Raw genomic sequence first — 13130 nt, forward strand, 5'->3', positions numbered from 1 at the left:
ATATCAGGAGAATTAAACAAATAAGAAAATAGAAGTAAATTGTAAAATTGTTTAAAAATGCATGCTCTTTCTAATTCATGAAAGAAAAAACTTGGGTTTCATGTCCCTTTAAGTTGGTTTGATTGGTTTCTTCCCTTAAATTCTCATGTACGCTGAGGACTTTTATGTTTGAATTTGCCTATAATGCTGTTATTTTCTTCTGAATTTTGACATTTTTGAGATGATCGTAATTGGACCTGCAAGCTAATTAACTGTAGCGCTAGCAGTGGGTTTTCTATTTTTTCTCTTTTTGTCATTCTTTATTTGTATATAATATGCACAATCGTTCCATACTAAACCACAAAACAGGCACTTACTGAGATTTTCGTTTTATAAGTCGCCCAATTTCCCTTTTCATATAATCCGTTAATAGTACTATTGTAGAGTATTCATAACTGTTTTGTGTGTAACATTATAGAGTTGCCCAATATTTATTCAAAAAATAGAAATGACAAAGTAGAATAAACAGTTTAAACATATATAGTGAATGCACATTTTTAAAGACTATATATTTATTAAATATATATTGTGGGTTTAACCTACATAAACATTACTGGTATAACATAATTTATCTTCTTTAAAGTGAATGTAAATTTTGAAGATAAAGTGCCCGTTTTTTAAAAAATTCGATTAAAAACAGGGGCACTTTAATTCAGCAAAATTTACATTTCACTTGTGTTGTGAAAATACCTTTTTAATCTTGACAGCCGCTGCATCGCCTGTCGCAAAGCTTCTTCCTGGGTCTAAAACGAGGAATCCGGCTTCCTCCAATCACGGCGTTGTATCAGACACTGATTCCCTCGGGGGGGAAAGCCGTGATTGGAGGATGACCGATCCGTTATTTCTGACGTAGGAAGAGGCTTGCGACGACCGGGGGAAGCTGGAGCGGCTGTCAAGATTAAAAGGTAAGTATTTTCACAACACGAGTAAAATGTAAAATCAAGCAAGGGATCCTCAGGGCTATGTAGGTTTCATTTTTGCATTCATGAGAAGTTGTATTTTCTGTGTAAGATAGAAATCTATAGAACAGTTTCTTCAATGTTTGTGTTTTCAATAACCCAAACTGACATATCTTCACATTTTTTGTTGAACAGTGAAGTAGATGTGGCAGATTATTTATTCCAAAGGACTAACTGAATTTATTTTAAAATAGATTATACGTTTTTTGGGATAGAAAAAGAAGTTGTTGCTGTATTGGTCCCACAGATTTTATCTACATCTGAAAAAAACCTGTGAGGTCTTGATAGCTTATTGAATAAAAAAAAAACTTGATTTTGTTGGTCCAGGAAAAGGTATCACAATCTACTAAAGGAAGTCTTTGGAAGTGATACATGAAAAGTCCAAATTAAACGTGTGTTATTCACATAGACCGTGCAGTTTTAAACATCTTTTCAATTTCTTTTTATTATCTAACCAAGCTTTGTTTTCTTGGTATCCTTTGTTGAAAAGCATAATTGGGTAGCTTCATAAGCAGCAACATACTATTGGGAGCGATCCGGTGATTGGTGGCTGCACATATATGCCTCATGTCATTGATTTATCAGATGTGTTCAGCTAGCTCCCAGCAATGCATTGCTGCCCCTTCACAAAGGATTCCAAAAGCAAGTTTCAATAAGCAAGTTTGATAATAGAAGGTAAATGGAAACTTGTTATCTGAATCATGTAAGAACATTTTTGGATTTCACGTCCCTTTTTGTTTACTGTGCATGTAATATACTTGTTTATATACATGCTGTCTAGAGCAGACATCCGCAAACTTGGCCCTCTAGAGGTTTTGGAACTACATTTCCCATGATGCTCAGCCAGCATATAGGCATAAATTAGACAGCCAAATAGCTAGCATAGGCAGTGTGCAGCATTTAAAAAACCTAGAGTACAGATATGGGGGGTCTTGCCTCACTAGGGAGCTTAGGACAAATCACAATTTATACACAAAAACATGGTGTTTAATGTCCTATTGACTATTCATAGGTTCTTGGAAAGGCTTAAAGGGACACTGAACCCAAATTCAGATAGAGCATGACATTTTAAGCAACTTTCTAATTTACTCCTATTATCGCATTTTCTTCATTCTCTTGGTATCTTTATTTGAAATCCAAGAATGTAAGTTTAGATGCCAGACCCTTTTTGGTGAACAACCTGGGCTGTTCTTGCTGATTGGTGGATAAATTCATCCACCAATAAAAAAGTGCTGTCTAAAGCCTGAACCAATAAAAAGCTTAGATGCCTTTTTCAAATAAAGATAGCAAGAGAACGAAGAAAAATTGATAAGAGGAGTAAATTAGAAAGTTGCTTAAAATTGCATGCTCTATCTGAATCACAAAAGAAAACATTTGGGTTCAGTGTCCCTTTAAATGGACATGAAACACATTTTTTATTTTGTGATTCAGATAGAGCATACAGTTTTATTCAACTTTCCAATTTCTATAATCAAATTTGCTTTATTCTCTTAATATCCTTCTGAAATAGCAAAAATGCACTACTGGGAGCTAGCTGAACACATATGTAAGCTAATGACAAGAGGTATATATGTGCAGCTGTCAATCAGCTAGCTCCCAGTAATGCATTGCTTTTTCTGAGCCTACCAATCTATGTCTTTCAACATTGCATACCAAGAAAACAAAGCAAATTTAGTAACATAAGTAAATTGGAAATTTGTTTAAAATTGCAAGCTCTATCTGAATCAGGAAAGTTTAGTGTTGGCTGTACTATCCCTTTTATATGCAGACCTTATCTTAAAAAAAAATTGTCATACACTGTTGTAAACAATAGTAAAGAGTTTTTGCAATAAATATTTTAATTTAGATTATTTCTTTGGCGGCAAAATATGTTTATCCCCTTAAGGACCAGCGACGTACCCTGTATGTTGCTGGCCTTTTTTTGGGACTTGATTGTTTTATAGCGCGGTCTTGCCACCAGTGTTGAGACTGCTCTATTCCACAAAGCCTGCTGGAGGGAGGGCATTAATAGCGTGTTCTTGCTAGACTTGTGCTATTATGTCCTGAAAAAACCCTTAACGACCAGTGACATACAGGGTACATTGTGGTCATTAAGGGGTTAAAAATATTCACTTGTGTTCCAACATTGGCCAGCATCTTCTTCTCATTCAACCATGTCTGCTACTGAGTAACCTCAAGACTAGAACAATTCATAAGCTGTTTTTAACTAGGCACCTTATATCATTTAACGTCCAGCATTATTTCTGTTTTAATGTGTTTATTCTTGTAAATATGGCAATTGCACACTTGTGGATTTCCTGTAATAGACAACCACAATGTTTTCATGTATTATGCACTGAAATGCTGTTGTCTTTCTCTGTACAAAAATTACAAAAAAAAATACATTTTTGAAAAAAATAAAACTTTTAAGTATGACAAATGATAAAGAGTCTGAATGTTTTTATTTGATTTTCTCGTAAATTAACTAAAAATTATACAAAATAATTTTATTAAGCAATTTATCTTGTATCTCTTAAACATAAAAGGGCAAAAAGAAAATGATCTGTGATCTATACAAGTAATAGTGCAATAATAAAATGCTCCCCTACATATTTAAAGTTCCCTCCAGAGCAGCAGTGCACGTCTGGTAGCTAGTTGAACACATTGGGTGAGCTAATGACAAGCATATGTGCATAGCCACCAATCACTAGCTAGCTTCCAGTAGTGCATTGCTCCAGAGCATATCTGGGTATGCTTTTCAAAAAAGGTTACCAAGAGAACAAAGTACATTTGATAGTAAAACTAAAATGCATGCTCTATCTGAACCATGAAATTTTCATTTTGACTTTCATGTCTCGCTTAAAGGGATATTAAACAATATTCCTTTAGTAAAAACAAATATGTTATATCAAAATAAACCTAAAAAGAAACCTGTAAATAAATAATACTAATCGGCAAACAATTTACTTTTTTCTTACAAAATTAGCACTTTTTCAGTGTAGCCACTGGCCTAAGGGAGATGAGAGCTGACATATTGCTAACTTAAATTCTGACTCTTCTGAGCATGTGCGAAACTGATTACCTGTTTATCTAGTATTCGGTTATAGTAAACCAGCTCATGTTACTCTAAACATTTTATGACATCACGCTAGATACAGACCCCTTGTAGGGCTGTGAGAGGAAGTAATGTACCCTGCACAAAAGAAGTTTAAAAATAAGAAAAATAACCCCTTAAGGACACAGCTTCAGTTTGCTCAATTGTTTCATGACGGAATAATCCCGTCATTGGTCCTTAAAGTGAGAAATAAAAGGTAAAATTGTTTTAAAATGATGAATAATACATATTGCAATTATTTATATTAGTTATAAGCCACTACTCGGCGTACCCTGTGGATGTACTTACGTCTAACCTTCTGCCTCATGCTGTGGTCCTTGCTGTCAGCTTCCTTTACTATATGAAGGCAGATCGCTGATGCAGACCCTATACTAAGGTAAAAATTAAAAAAAAAAATCTATAAAGTGGGTACTGGCAGAAAGCTGCTAGTATCTAAGATGGTGGCACCTATTTAGAGGGGATCAGGGAGCTGGGTTCCCTACAATACAGAAATAAAGAAAATACTATCCCTAAACTGCATATTGACAGACTGTCTGCCAGTACCTAAGATGGTGGTGACCAGTGGGGTGTGAGGGAAGTAAGAGCTGTTTGGGACGAATCAAGTAGGGATTAGGGGGTGTTAGGTGGGAGGGTAATCTCTACACTACAGCTAAAATTAACATTGCAAGCTACCTGATTAACCCCTGCCAGGAATATAAGAAGTGTGTTGCGCAGCTGTAATTAGTGGTCTTCTAATTACCAAAAAACAATGGCAAAGTGATGCATGTCTGCTATTTCTGAACTAAGGAAATACCAGAGAAGCTTTTACAACCGTTTGTGCTATGATTGCACAAGTGGTATGTAAATAATTTCTGTGAGAATCCAAGAGTTTGTGAAAAATTTTACTTATTTTTTTTTATATGATCGCATTTGGTAGCAAAACAATGGCACAAAATATACCAAAGTGGGCCTAGATCAATACATTGGGTTGTCTACTAAAAAAATATATATAGCTTTGATAGGTAACTTTTCTGTTTAAATGGAGTGATGGCAAAAATGATCAAAAATGTTTGGTTCTTTGGCCAAGTATTTCTCTAAAATTTCAGGTCCTTATGGGGTTAGGCTGTCTTATATTAAATTATTCCACATTATAGATACAGCCTGGTGTTCATTACATTACATAGAGTTTGGTAAGGCAAAACCCCTTGGCTTTATTTTTTTAAGTATAATTGATTTTGTTCCTCAATTTGTATTTCCCTCTTCCAGGATTGCTCCCTTGAGTAAAAATGTTATACTAACACTGATTCAACCAAAATTATGGTACATCTAATAGCTCTTGTATCGTGGTGATTATTTAGGTAAAAAATAACTGACGTGTTTTTAAATGCTGTTATATCTAACTTAAATATATTTACATGTCATAATACAGCTTATACATGCAACCTAATGGTAGTTTTTATATTTATAAGAATTTTTTATACATAGCGCCATTATATAGTACAGTACTGTAATCCCTAGGTAATGGATGTTTTAAAATAAATATAGACTTGCATTTTAGATGACAAAAACCATACCAAAGATGAAGACAGATATGATTGTGACTTACGACTTACTCCGATGAGTGTGTAATGCCAGTACCTTCACTTGTGAGACACTCCATCACTGCGAGCGAGAGTGTAAGAAGCAGCGGTCATTAGCTATTGCAGGAAGGAGGCTTGCATGTGCACACCTGCCCCGCAAGGGCTCCGGATAAGCTTGCACTTTTTTGTACATGGAGCCCAAGTTACCCATTTGTGTGTCTCTGATGTTGACAGAGCAGATACGATAAGGAAATCCTAGGTTTCAGCATGGAAGCACCAATTACTTTCTAAAAACCTAAAAATTTACACTTAAATATCTAAAAAATATAGTTGAGAATGCGTATTATCATTTTGCAAGCTAACCGTTGATTAGTAGTATTTTAGTAATTTATGGCCATTTAAAACCAAATAAACATTCACATTAGAAGTAATAATTTAACATACTCTGAGAAAATTTTTTTAGCCAAAAATGGAAAACTTTAAAGATAACTTTGATATTCATAAAGTTTATATGCAAAAAATATTATGGAATAAAAATATATTTAGCAGCTGTTATCTGTTATCTGAATGAATATTATGGAATAAAAATATATTTAGCAGCTGTTATCTGAATGAACAAATGTGACACATAAAAAAAAAAAGTTTTTATTTACTTTGTGATACAAAATTAAAATGCACATTTATTACAGTTCATGTTGAATTCAAACGATAACAATGATATGGTGAAGTAAGCAGATATTTGGATGTTATATGTTTTTGTGGAGACTGATTTCCAGTAAAGTTGGGCCCTCAATATCTGAGGGATTGTTTTTGAATAATACTGTCAGAATTTTTTTTTAATGTTTTATATTCATCATTTAAATGTTATGCTCAATATTCAAAACGTGAAGCTGTGAGTGGTGTGCAATAATAATCAATATTTAAAAATAATTATCAGTGTTGCGTATCGAGAGATTATGTGCAAAATAACAATCGTATGTGCTTTTTAAAGGGACACAAAACCCCCACATTTTTCTTTCATAATTCAGATACAGGACACAATTGTAAACAATTCTCCAATTTACTTATATTATAAAAAATTACTTCTTTCTTATATGAGAATACCTAGGTAGATAGCTTGCACGTATCTGAAACACTATAGGGCAGCAGTTCTGTAAGAATGCTTTTGAGCACCAGATAGCAACAGTATTTACAGAATTTATGACATTATTAAAGGGACAGTTAACACCAGAAATGTTGTTGTTTAAAAAGATAGATAATCCCTCTATTACCAATTCCCTAGTTTTACATAACTAACACAGTTATAATACACTTTTACCTCTGTGATTACCTTCTATCTAAGCCTCTGCAAACTGCCCCCTTATCTTAGTTCTTTCGACAGACTTGCATTTTTGACAATCAGTGCTTGCTTCTAGGTAACTCAATGTTATCTATATGGCATACGTGAACTAATGCCCTCTAGTGGTGAAAAACTGTCAAAATGCCTTTAGATAAAAAGCGGCCTTCAAGGTCTAAGAAATTAGCATATTAGCCTACCTAGGTTTAGCTTTCAACTAAGAATACCAAGAGAACAAAGCAAAACTGGTGATAAAAGTAAATTGGAAAGTTGCTTAAAATTACATGCCCTATCTGAACCATGAAAATATATTTTGGACTTGACTGTCCCTTTAAAAGCATTCTTGCAAAACTGCTGCTGTAGATTGTTCCAAACATGTGCACGCGCCTAAACCAACCTACCTGCTTTTCAACAAAGGATACCAAGAGGATGAAGAAAATGTAATAATAACAGTTTTAAAAAAAAAAAAATGTATTTGTACATTGTATCTGAATTATGAAAGAACCATTCTGGGTTTTATGTTCCTTTAAGTGTTTCTTGAAGCCCAGGTTTAAACATAGCTGCTGTTTACCCACATCCTTAGAGCAGGGGTAAATATCAGAACTGATCCTGTAATAGACACTGTCAGAAACAGCCAAAGGAAAATGCGATCCAGAACTTGAGCAACAAATTTCCAGTCTTGCACCACCTGAATAGAGGGGGGAAAAAAGTTATTCTTTTTGTATTTAAAAACTATTTTGTGCATACAATATTCATTTAGTAGTTGTTGTGGATAAAGTGACATTAAACACTAAATACATTTCATATACCTCCTTCAAACTATGGGTGCCACCATTTTTGACAAATGTAAACAAATCAGCACTGGAATGCACTATAGGGGAGGCGGGGAATAACCTCAATACTATGCTTATAAAATGTATATAGTTTTAAATAACCCTTTAAAAGCACATGATGGGTAGAAAAAAAAAGCTACTCTAAAATGTAACTATATATATATATATATATGTAAATCACTAAACATGTTCTACAGATTATGCAAAATACCACCTGGCATGATAACTACATATGGGTTACTATGAATGTAACCTCTCTATACTCCATAGTTGATCATAAAAAGGGATTAGAAGCAGTCAAATGAAAATTTTCTGATGATCAGAAATTAGAACCCAAACATCAAGATTTTATAATCCGAGCCATAGATTTTATTTTACATCATAATTTCTTCTGGTTCAATGATAGATTCTTTTTTGCAGACTTGTGGAACAGCCATGGTCACCAGGTTTGCACCAAGTTATGGCAATATATATATGGACTTTAATAATATCAAAGTTCAAATTCTAAAATACATAACAATCCAACCCCTTAGGGTGCCTACTCACAGAATAGACCTTTAAACAATATGAGGTATGTCAGCGTATGTAAGGGTTGAGTCTCCCCGACTCTCAAAGTGTCAGTGCTTGTAGCGTCTCTCAGTATTCGGTTCAAGTATACCGTCACTCATCGAGGAATAGCCGTTCCTTAAACTTGCTCTTTTCACAAAAGCTAGTAGTTCATTGGACATAACTCAGATAGTGCTCAGTTTGTGCTCCTTCCCACAGCGTGGAACAAGCTGACAGCGTTCAGTAGCATAAGGTGGGCTTACGCATTTCTTGGATATCTCTGCTTCGTCAGAAGCCTCTGACGAAACTGAGATATCCGAGAAATGCGTAAGGCCATGCCCACCTCCAAAACCTACACCATCACACACAAGAATCCCAAAAAGCAGTTTACCTCCAAACTATATGATCTGATACTTGAAGCACAAAACCAAAACATCATCTCTAAAGATGAATTTGATTTTCTATTTAAAGAGGAGTCTAAAACTCTCATTTTTTATTTTTTATCTAAAGTCCATAAGCATGCCACAAGACCCCCAGGTCGGCCTATCATTAGTGAAATTGATTCCCTCACATCAAATTTATCAGCCTTTATAGATTTCCTCCTCCAACCATATGCACAAAAAGCAAAATCACACTTAAAAGACACTAAACATGTTCTACAGATTATGCAAAATACCACCTGGCATGATAACTACATATGGGTTACTATGAATGTAACCTCTCTATACTCCATAGTTGATCATAAAAAGGGATTAGAAGCAGTCAAATGAAAATTTTCTGATGATCAGAAATTAGAACCCAAACATCTAGATTTTATAATCCGAGCCATAGATTTTATTTTACATCATAATTTCTTCTGGTTCAATGATAGATTCTTTTTGCAGACTTGTGGAACAGCCATGGTCACCAGGTTTGCACCAAGTTATGGCAATATATATATGGACTTTTTTGAACACACTCATGTATGGCAAAATGAGGAATTTGGTGCAGACTTGGTGTCCTGGCATAGATACATCAATGTGTAATATGTATATGGAAAGGGGGAGAGGGAAAATTGCTACAATTTGTAAACAATCTCAATGAAAATAATCAGTCCATAATTTCAACCCCTGAACATCATAGTCATGAAATTAACTTTCTAGACTTAACTTTATATATCATTGATAACGTGGTACATAGTAAAACATTCTTTAAAAAATGTGATACAAACATATACATGAAATATGATAGTTGCCACCATCCTAATTGGTTAAAGGCAGTACCAAAAGGCCAATTTTTAAAGATCCGGAGGAATTATAGTAAGCTAGAAGAATATGACAAACAGTCCAATATCCTCAAATAAAGATTTATACAGAAAGGATATAACAATATGATCTTAGAGGAGGAGAGAAAAGAAATAAAAAACAGAAAGAGATTTGAACTTCAAACAAAAATTAGCACCCTCAATGATTAAAGGGTTAGCTCCAAACTCCCTCACAAATTAGTAACTTAACAGGTTTCTATACATGTGGAAAATGTAAGGGTTGCAACTACACAAAAAGAACTCAAAAAACATCTAGTTCCACTGTTACTGGAAAAAAAAATGAAATAAAAGATGTTATTACATGTAAAACTAAGAATGTTATATATCTATTGCAGTGTGGATGCCAATGTTTGGGTCAAACGTCTAGATTTTTAAAGACTAGGATCATGGAACATGTTAACAAAATAGAAAAAGAACACGATGACCAGTTATTACACTGTAATAATTTTTTCAAAAAAGACACATGTGGATAGAAATAGAAAGAGTTAAAGTTCACTGGAGAGGTGGAGATATAGCGAGACAACTAGATCAAAGAGAACTGAGATGGATACATACCCTTAAAACATTTGCCCATCGGGGTCTTAATAAAGATACTATGATTGCTGCCATTCTATAAAATTAACATTCCTTTTATATACAAATCTGATGTAAAATTAAATATACACAGGATTCTTGGTGATAAAGAAAGATGCGTATTCATAGTTGCTGTACTTTTAATTTGTGATACCTCACGATATAATGTGAAATATGCATCTAGTTACATGCCTAAGAAAACTCAAACAGTAGTATGCTGTGTTCTTACAAATGTGGATGTGTTATGGGGTAATGACTCTATAATCTAACCACTTTTTACCATATACCGTAGACGGATAATTGAGACTCTAATGATGTGGATGTTAGACCTCCGCTATTGTTTATAACATAAGGGCAACTTTCACAACTTATTCACGCTATAAAGCTATGGTTATCATATTGTTCATCAGAACCGTATTAATCACACTTTTCTTTTCTTCATCTGTTATCCAGTTCATATCGGCATACAAAGCTGATAATAAATCTAAATGTTTTCTGATTGGACAAAAACAACATACAACAGCAAACAAACGCGGACCTGTTTGGAAACTGACATAGAAAGAACGGCTTGAAAGGGAACTACAACAGCCCATTGCTGTTGTAGTTCCCTAATGTTCCAGCGGTGAGAGATTGGTTAAAGAGATGAGATAGGGTAGGGATTAGTGAAGCAGAGAGAGAGGGAAGAAGTCGTGAAGGAATAGGGTCAAGTGGGCAGGTTGTAAGATGAGCCAAGGATAGGAGTACAGAGACTTCTTCCAGGAGGGAAGTAGCATAGAGTTTTGTTAATAGAAGGGGTGGGTAGGATTGCTGGGTTTGAAGGGTGTGAGGTACAGATATCTTTTCTAATGGTGTCAATTTTATTTTTGAAGTGATCAGCAATAATCTGAGCAGTCAGGTTGGTAGTGGGCGGGGGTGTAGGCGGACGTCGAAGGGCGTTAAAGGTTGAGAACAGCTTTCTGGGGTTGGATGCATGAGATGACACAAGGGAGGAGAAAAAGACTTTATAATGCCGGAAATCAGCACAGGTGCGTGATTTCCTCCACTGCAGTTTAGCAGCCGTGAACATCACTGAAGATATCTGGTCTGTTTGGTGTGCCACGGTTGCAGTTGAGTGATTGCTGTACGATGAACAGTGGAGGGTGTAGCTTTGTCAAGTGTTGATTTTAGTGCCGAATTATACTGTAATGCAACGAGGTTTGAGCAAGAGAGGGATGAAATGTCAGAGAGCAGAGGATTCAGTTGAGTAGAAAAGTGAGATCCAAGTCATTTAAATTCCTGTAAGGTAGCAGTTTCTTGGGGGCTTGCAAATATGTAGCAGGTAGAGTAAGAGAGAAAGTTAGTAGATGGTCAATGATGACTGCACATGTTTCCTTGCAGGTAACCATGGTTAAAAGAGTAAGAACAATGACTTCAAGCACCACCCTCCTTTTAAAGCTTCTAGTCTATTCTAACTTAATCAGCATGACAGAGTGGTCTCAAGCCTTGTCCTCGACAACACTGACACCTGTGTGTGTTAACGAGAGAATCACTGACATGATGTCAGCTGGTCCTTTTGTGGCAGGGCTGAAATGCAGTGGGAATGTTTTTTTGGGGATTAAGTTAATTTTCATGGCAAAGAGGGACTTTGCAATTGAAAAGAGAGATTCTGATCTGATCACTCTTCATAACATTCTGGAGTATATGCAAATATTCATCATAAAAACTGAGGCAGCAGACTTTGTGAAAATTAATATTTGTGTCATTCTTAAAAATTTTGGCCAGGACTGTATAGGTGACTGGGCGCAGGTGGTAGGTGGGGGCCACACAATGGCACCCCAAAAGCTAAGCCTTAAGTCCTACCTTTGATCCCACCATGCATGTTTTTCACAGCTTTGCAGTCACTTTATCCCCTTGGTTGCCAGTACACACATATGCGGTAGTGATTTGACCCCCCCTTGACTACACACACACACCAAGCAATGATTTAACACCCCCATGGCTGCCTGTAATACATGTAATAGAAAATACACATTGCAATATTTGTAATGCATGGAGGCATAGGAGGCCCTTAACATTTACCTGACACTTAGGGGACTTTAAAAATAATGGGCATTTAAGTATGCAGTATTTTTGTATACATTTTTATCAGACATCCTGCTAAAATACCGGAGTGTCCGGCTTAATACTCGACATTTGTCAACCCTAAGTGCAAGAAACTCCTGTAGCTTTTAGCAAACAAAGTACAGTATTGTAGCCTACACTGAAAGCTACAGATCCGCAACAGCCAATAGTGGAGACTCTCTGTGGGAATCAAGCAGCCTATAACTACAGTATTGCCAGAAGCTGAGGTTGGTCGGAAAAAGCCAGTAATTACAAGAGTGCATGGACCCAGTACAACATATCCCACTAGGTCTTGCCAGTGTTGTGTTATCTGTACCTTTACAAATGCATATGCAACTGATTCCTTTACTGACTAACCTTCAGCTTCCAGACATGAAGCTTGGAGAGACCCAAAGTATTTTTCTAATTTAACTATGAAAATTCCTTTAAAGAGGAGAAATGTTGTCCTCTTGTGGCAATCATGAAGAGGACAGAGGCCTGAAGTATGCGGGCCATCCAGGTGAGGTTTATGACCTGCAGCATGCTCCATATTTAGAGCATCAACTTAAGACACCCTCTCATCTGGAGACTTTTTGCCAGCATTACAAAATAGTAGAAGACACACCTGAGTGGAGCAAGTACAATTACCAGACTAGAGTGAGCATGGTATTTCATCATGAATCCATTCCAGTAGCGGATATCATTTTCTGTCTGAAATGTGAAGTCCTTAGCGGGCCTAAGAAGATCTACAATGGAGATTATTGAAATGGAGGTTATTTGTTTGAAGTCAAGCTTTTTTTGGGCGGATA

The 13130-nt window shown here is 35.7% G+C and overlaps 1 protein-coding gene across 1 annotated transcript in view; it reads right to left on the reverse strand.

Annotated features, from left to right (window-relative positions):
- Positions 1–6921: 6921 nt before the first annotated feature.
- The window catches only part of LOC128648089 (neuronal acetylcholine receptor subunit beta-3-like), a 68117-nt gene continuing 61908 nt past the window's right edge, over positions 6922–13130 (reverse strand). Inside the window, exon 6 of the mRNA XM_053700756.1 lies at positions 6922–7675. Within this exon, the coding sequence (XP_053556731.1) occupies positions 7538–7675 (138 nt within the window). The 3' untranslated portion in view covers positions 6922–7537. The remainder of the gene's footprint in view (positions 7676–13130) is intronic.

This window comes from Bombina bombina, chromosome 2 (assembly GCF_027579735.1).
Source record: "Bombina bombina isolate aBomBom1 chromosome 2, aBomBom1.pri, whole genome shotgun sequence".
Taxonomy (NCBI): domain Eukaryota; kingdom Metazoa; phylum Chordata; class Amphibia; order Anura; family Bombinatoridae; genus Bombina; species Bombina bombina.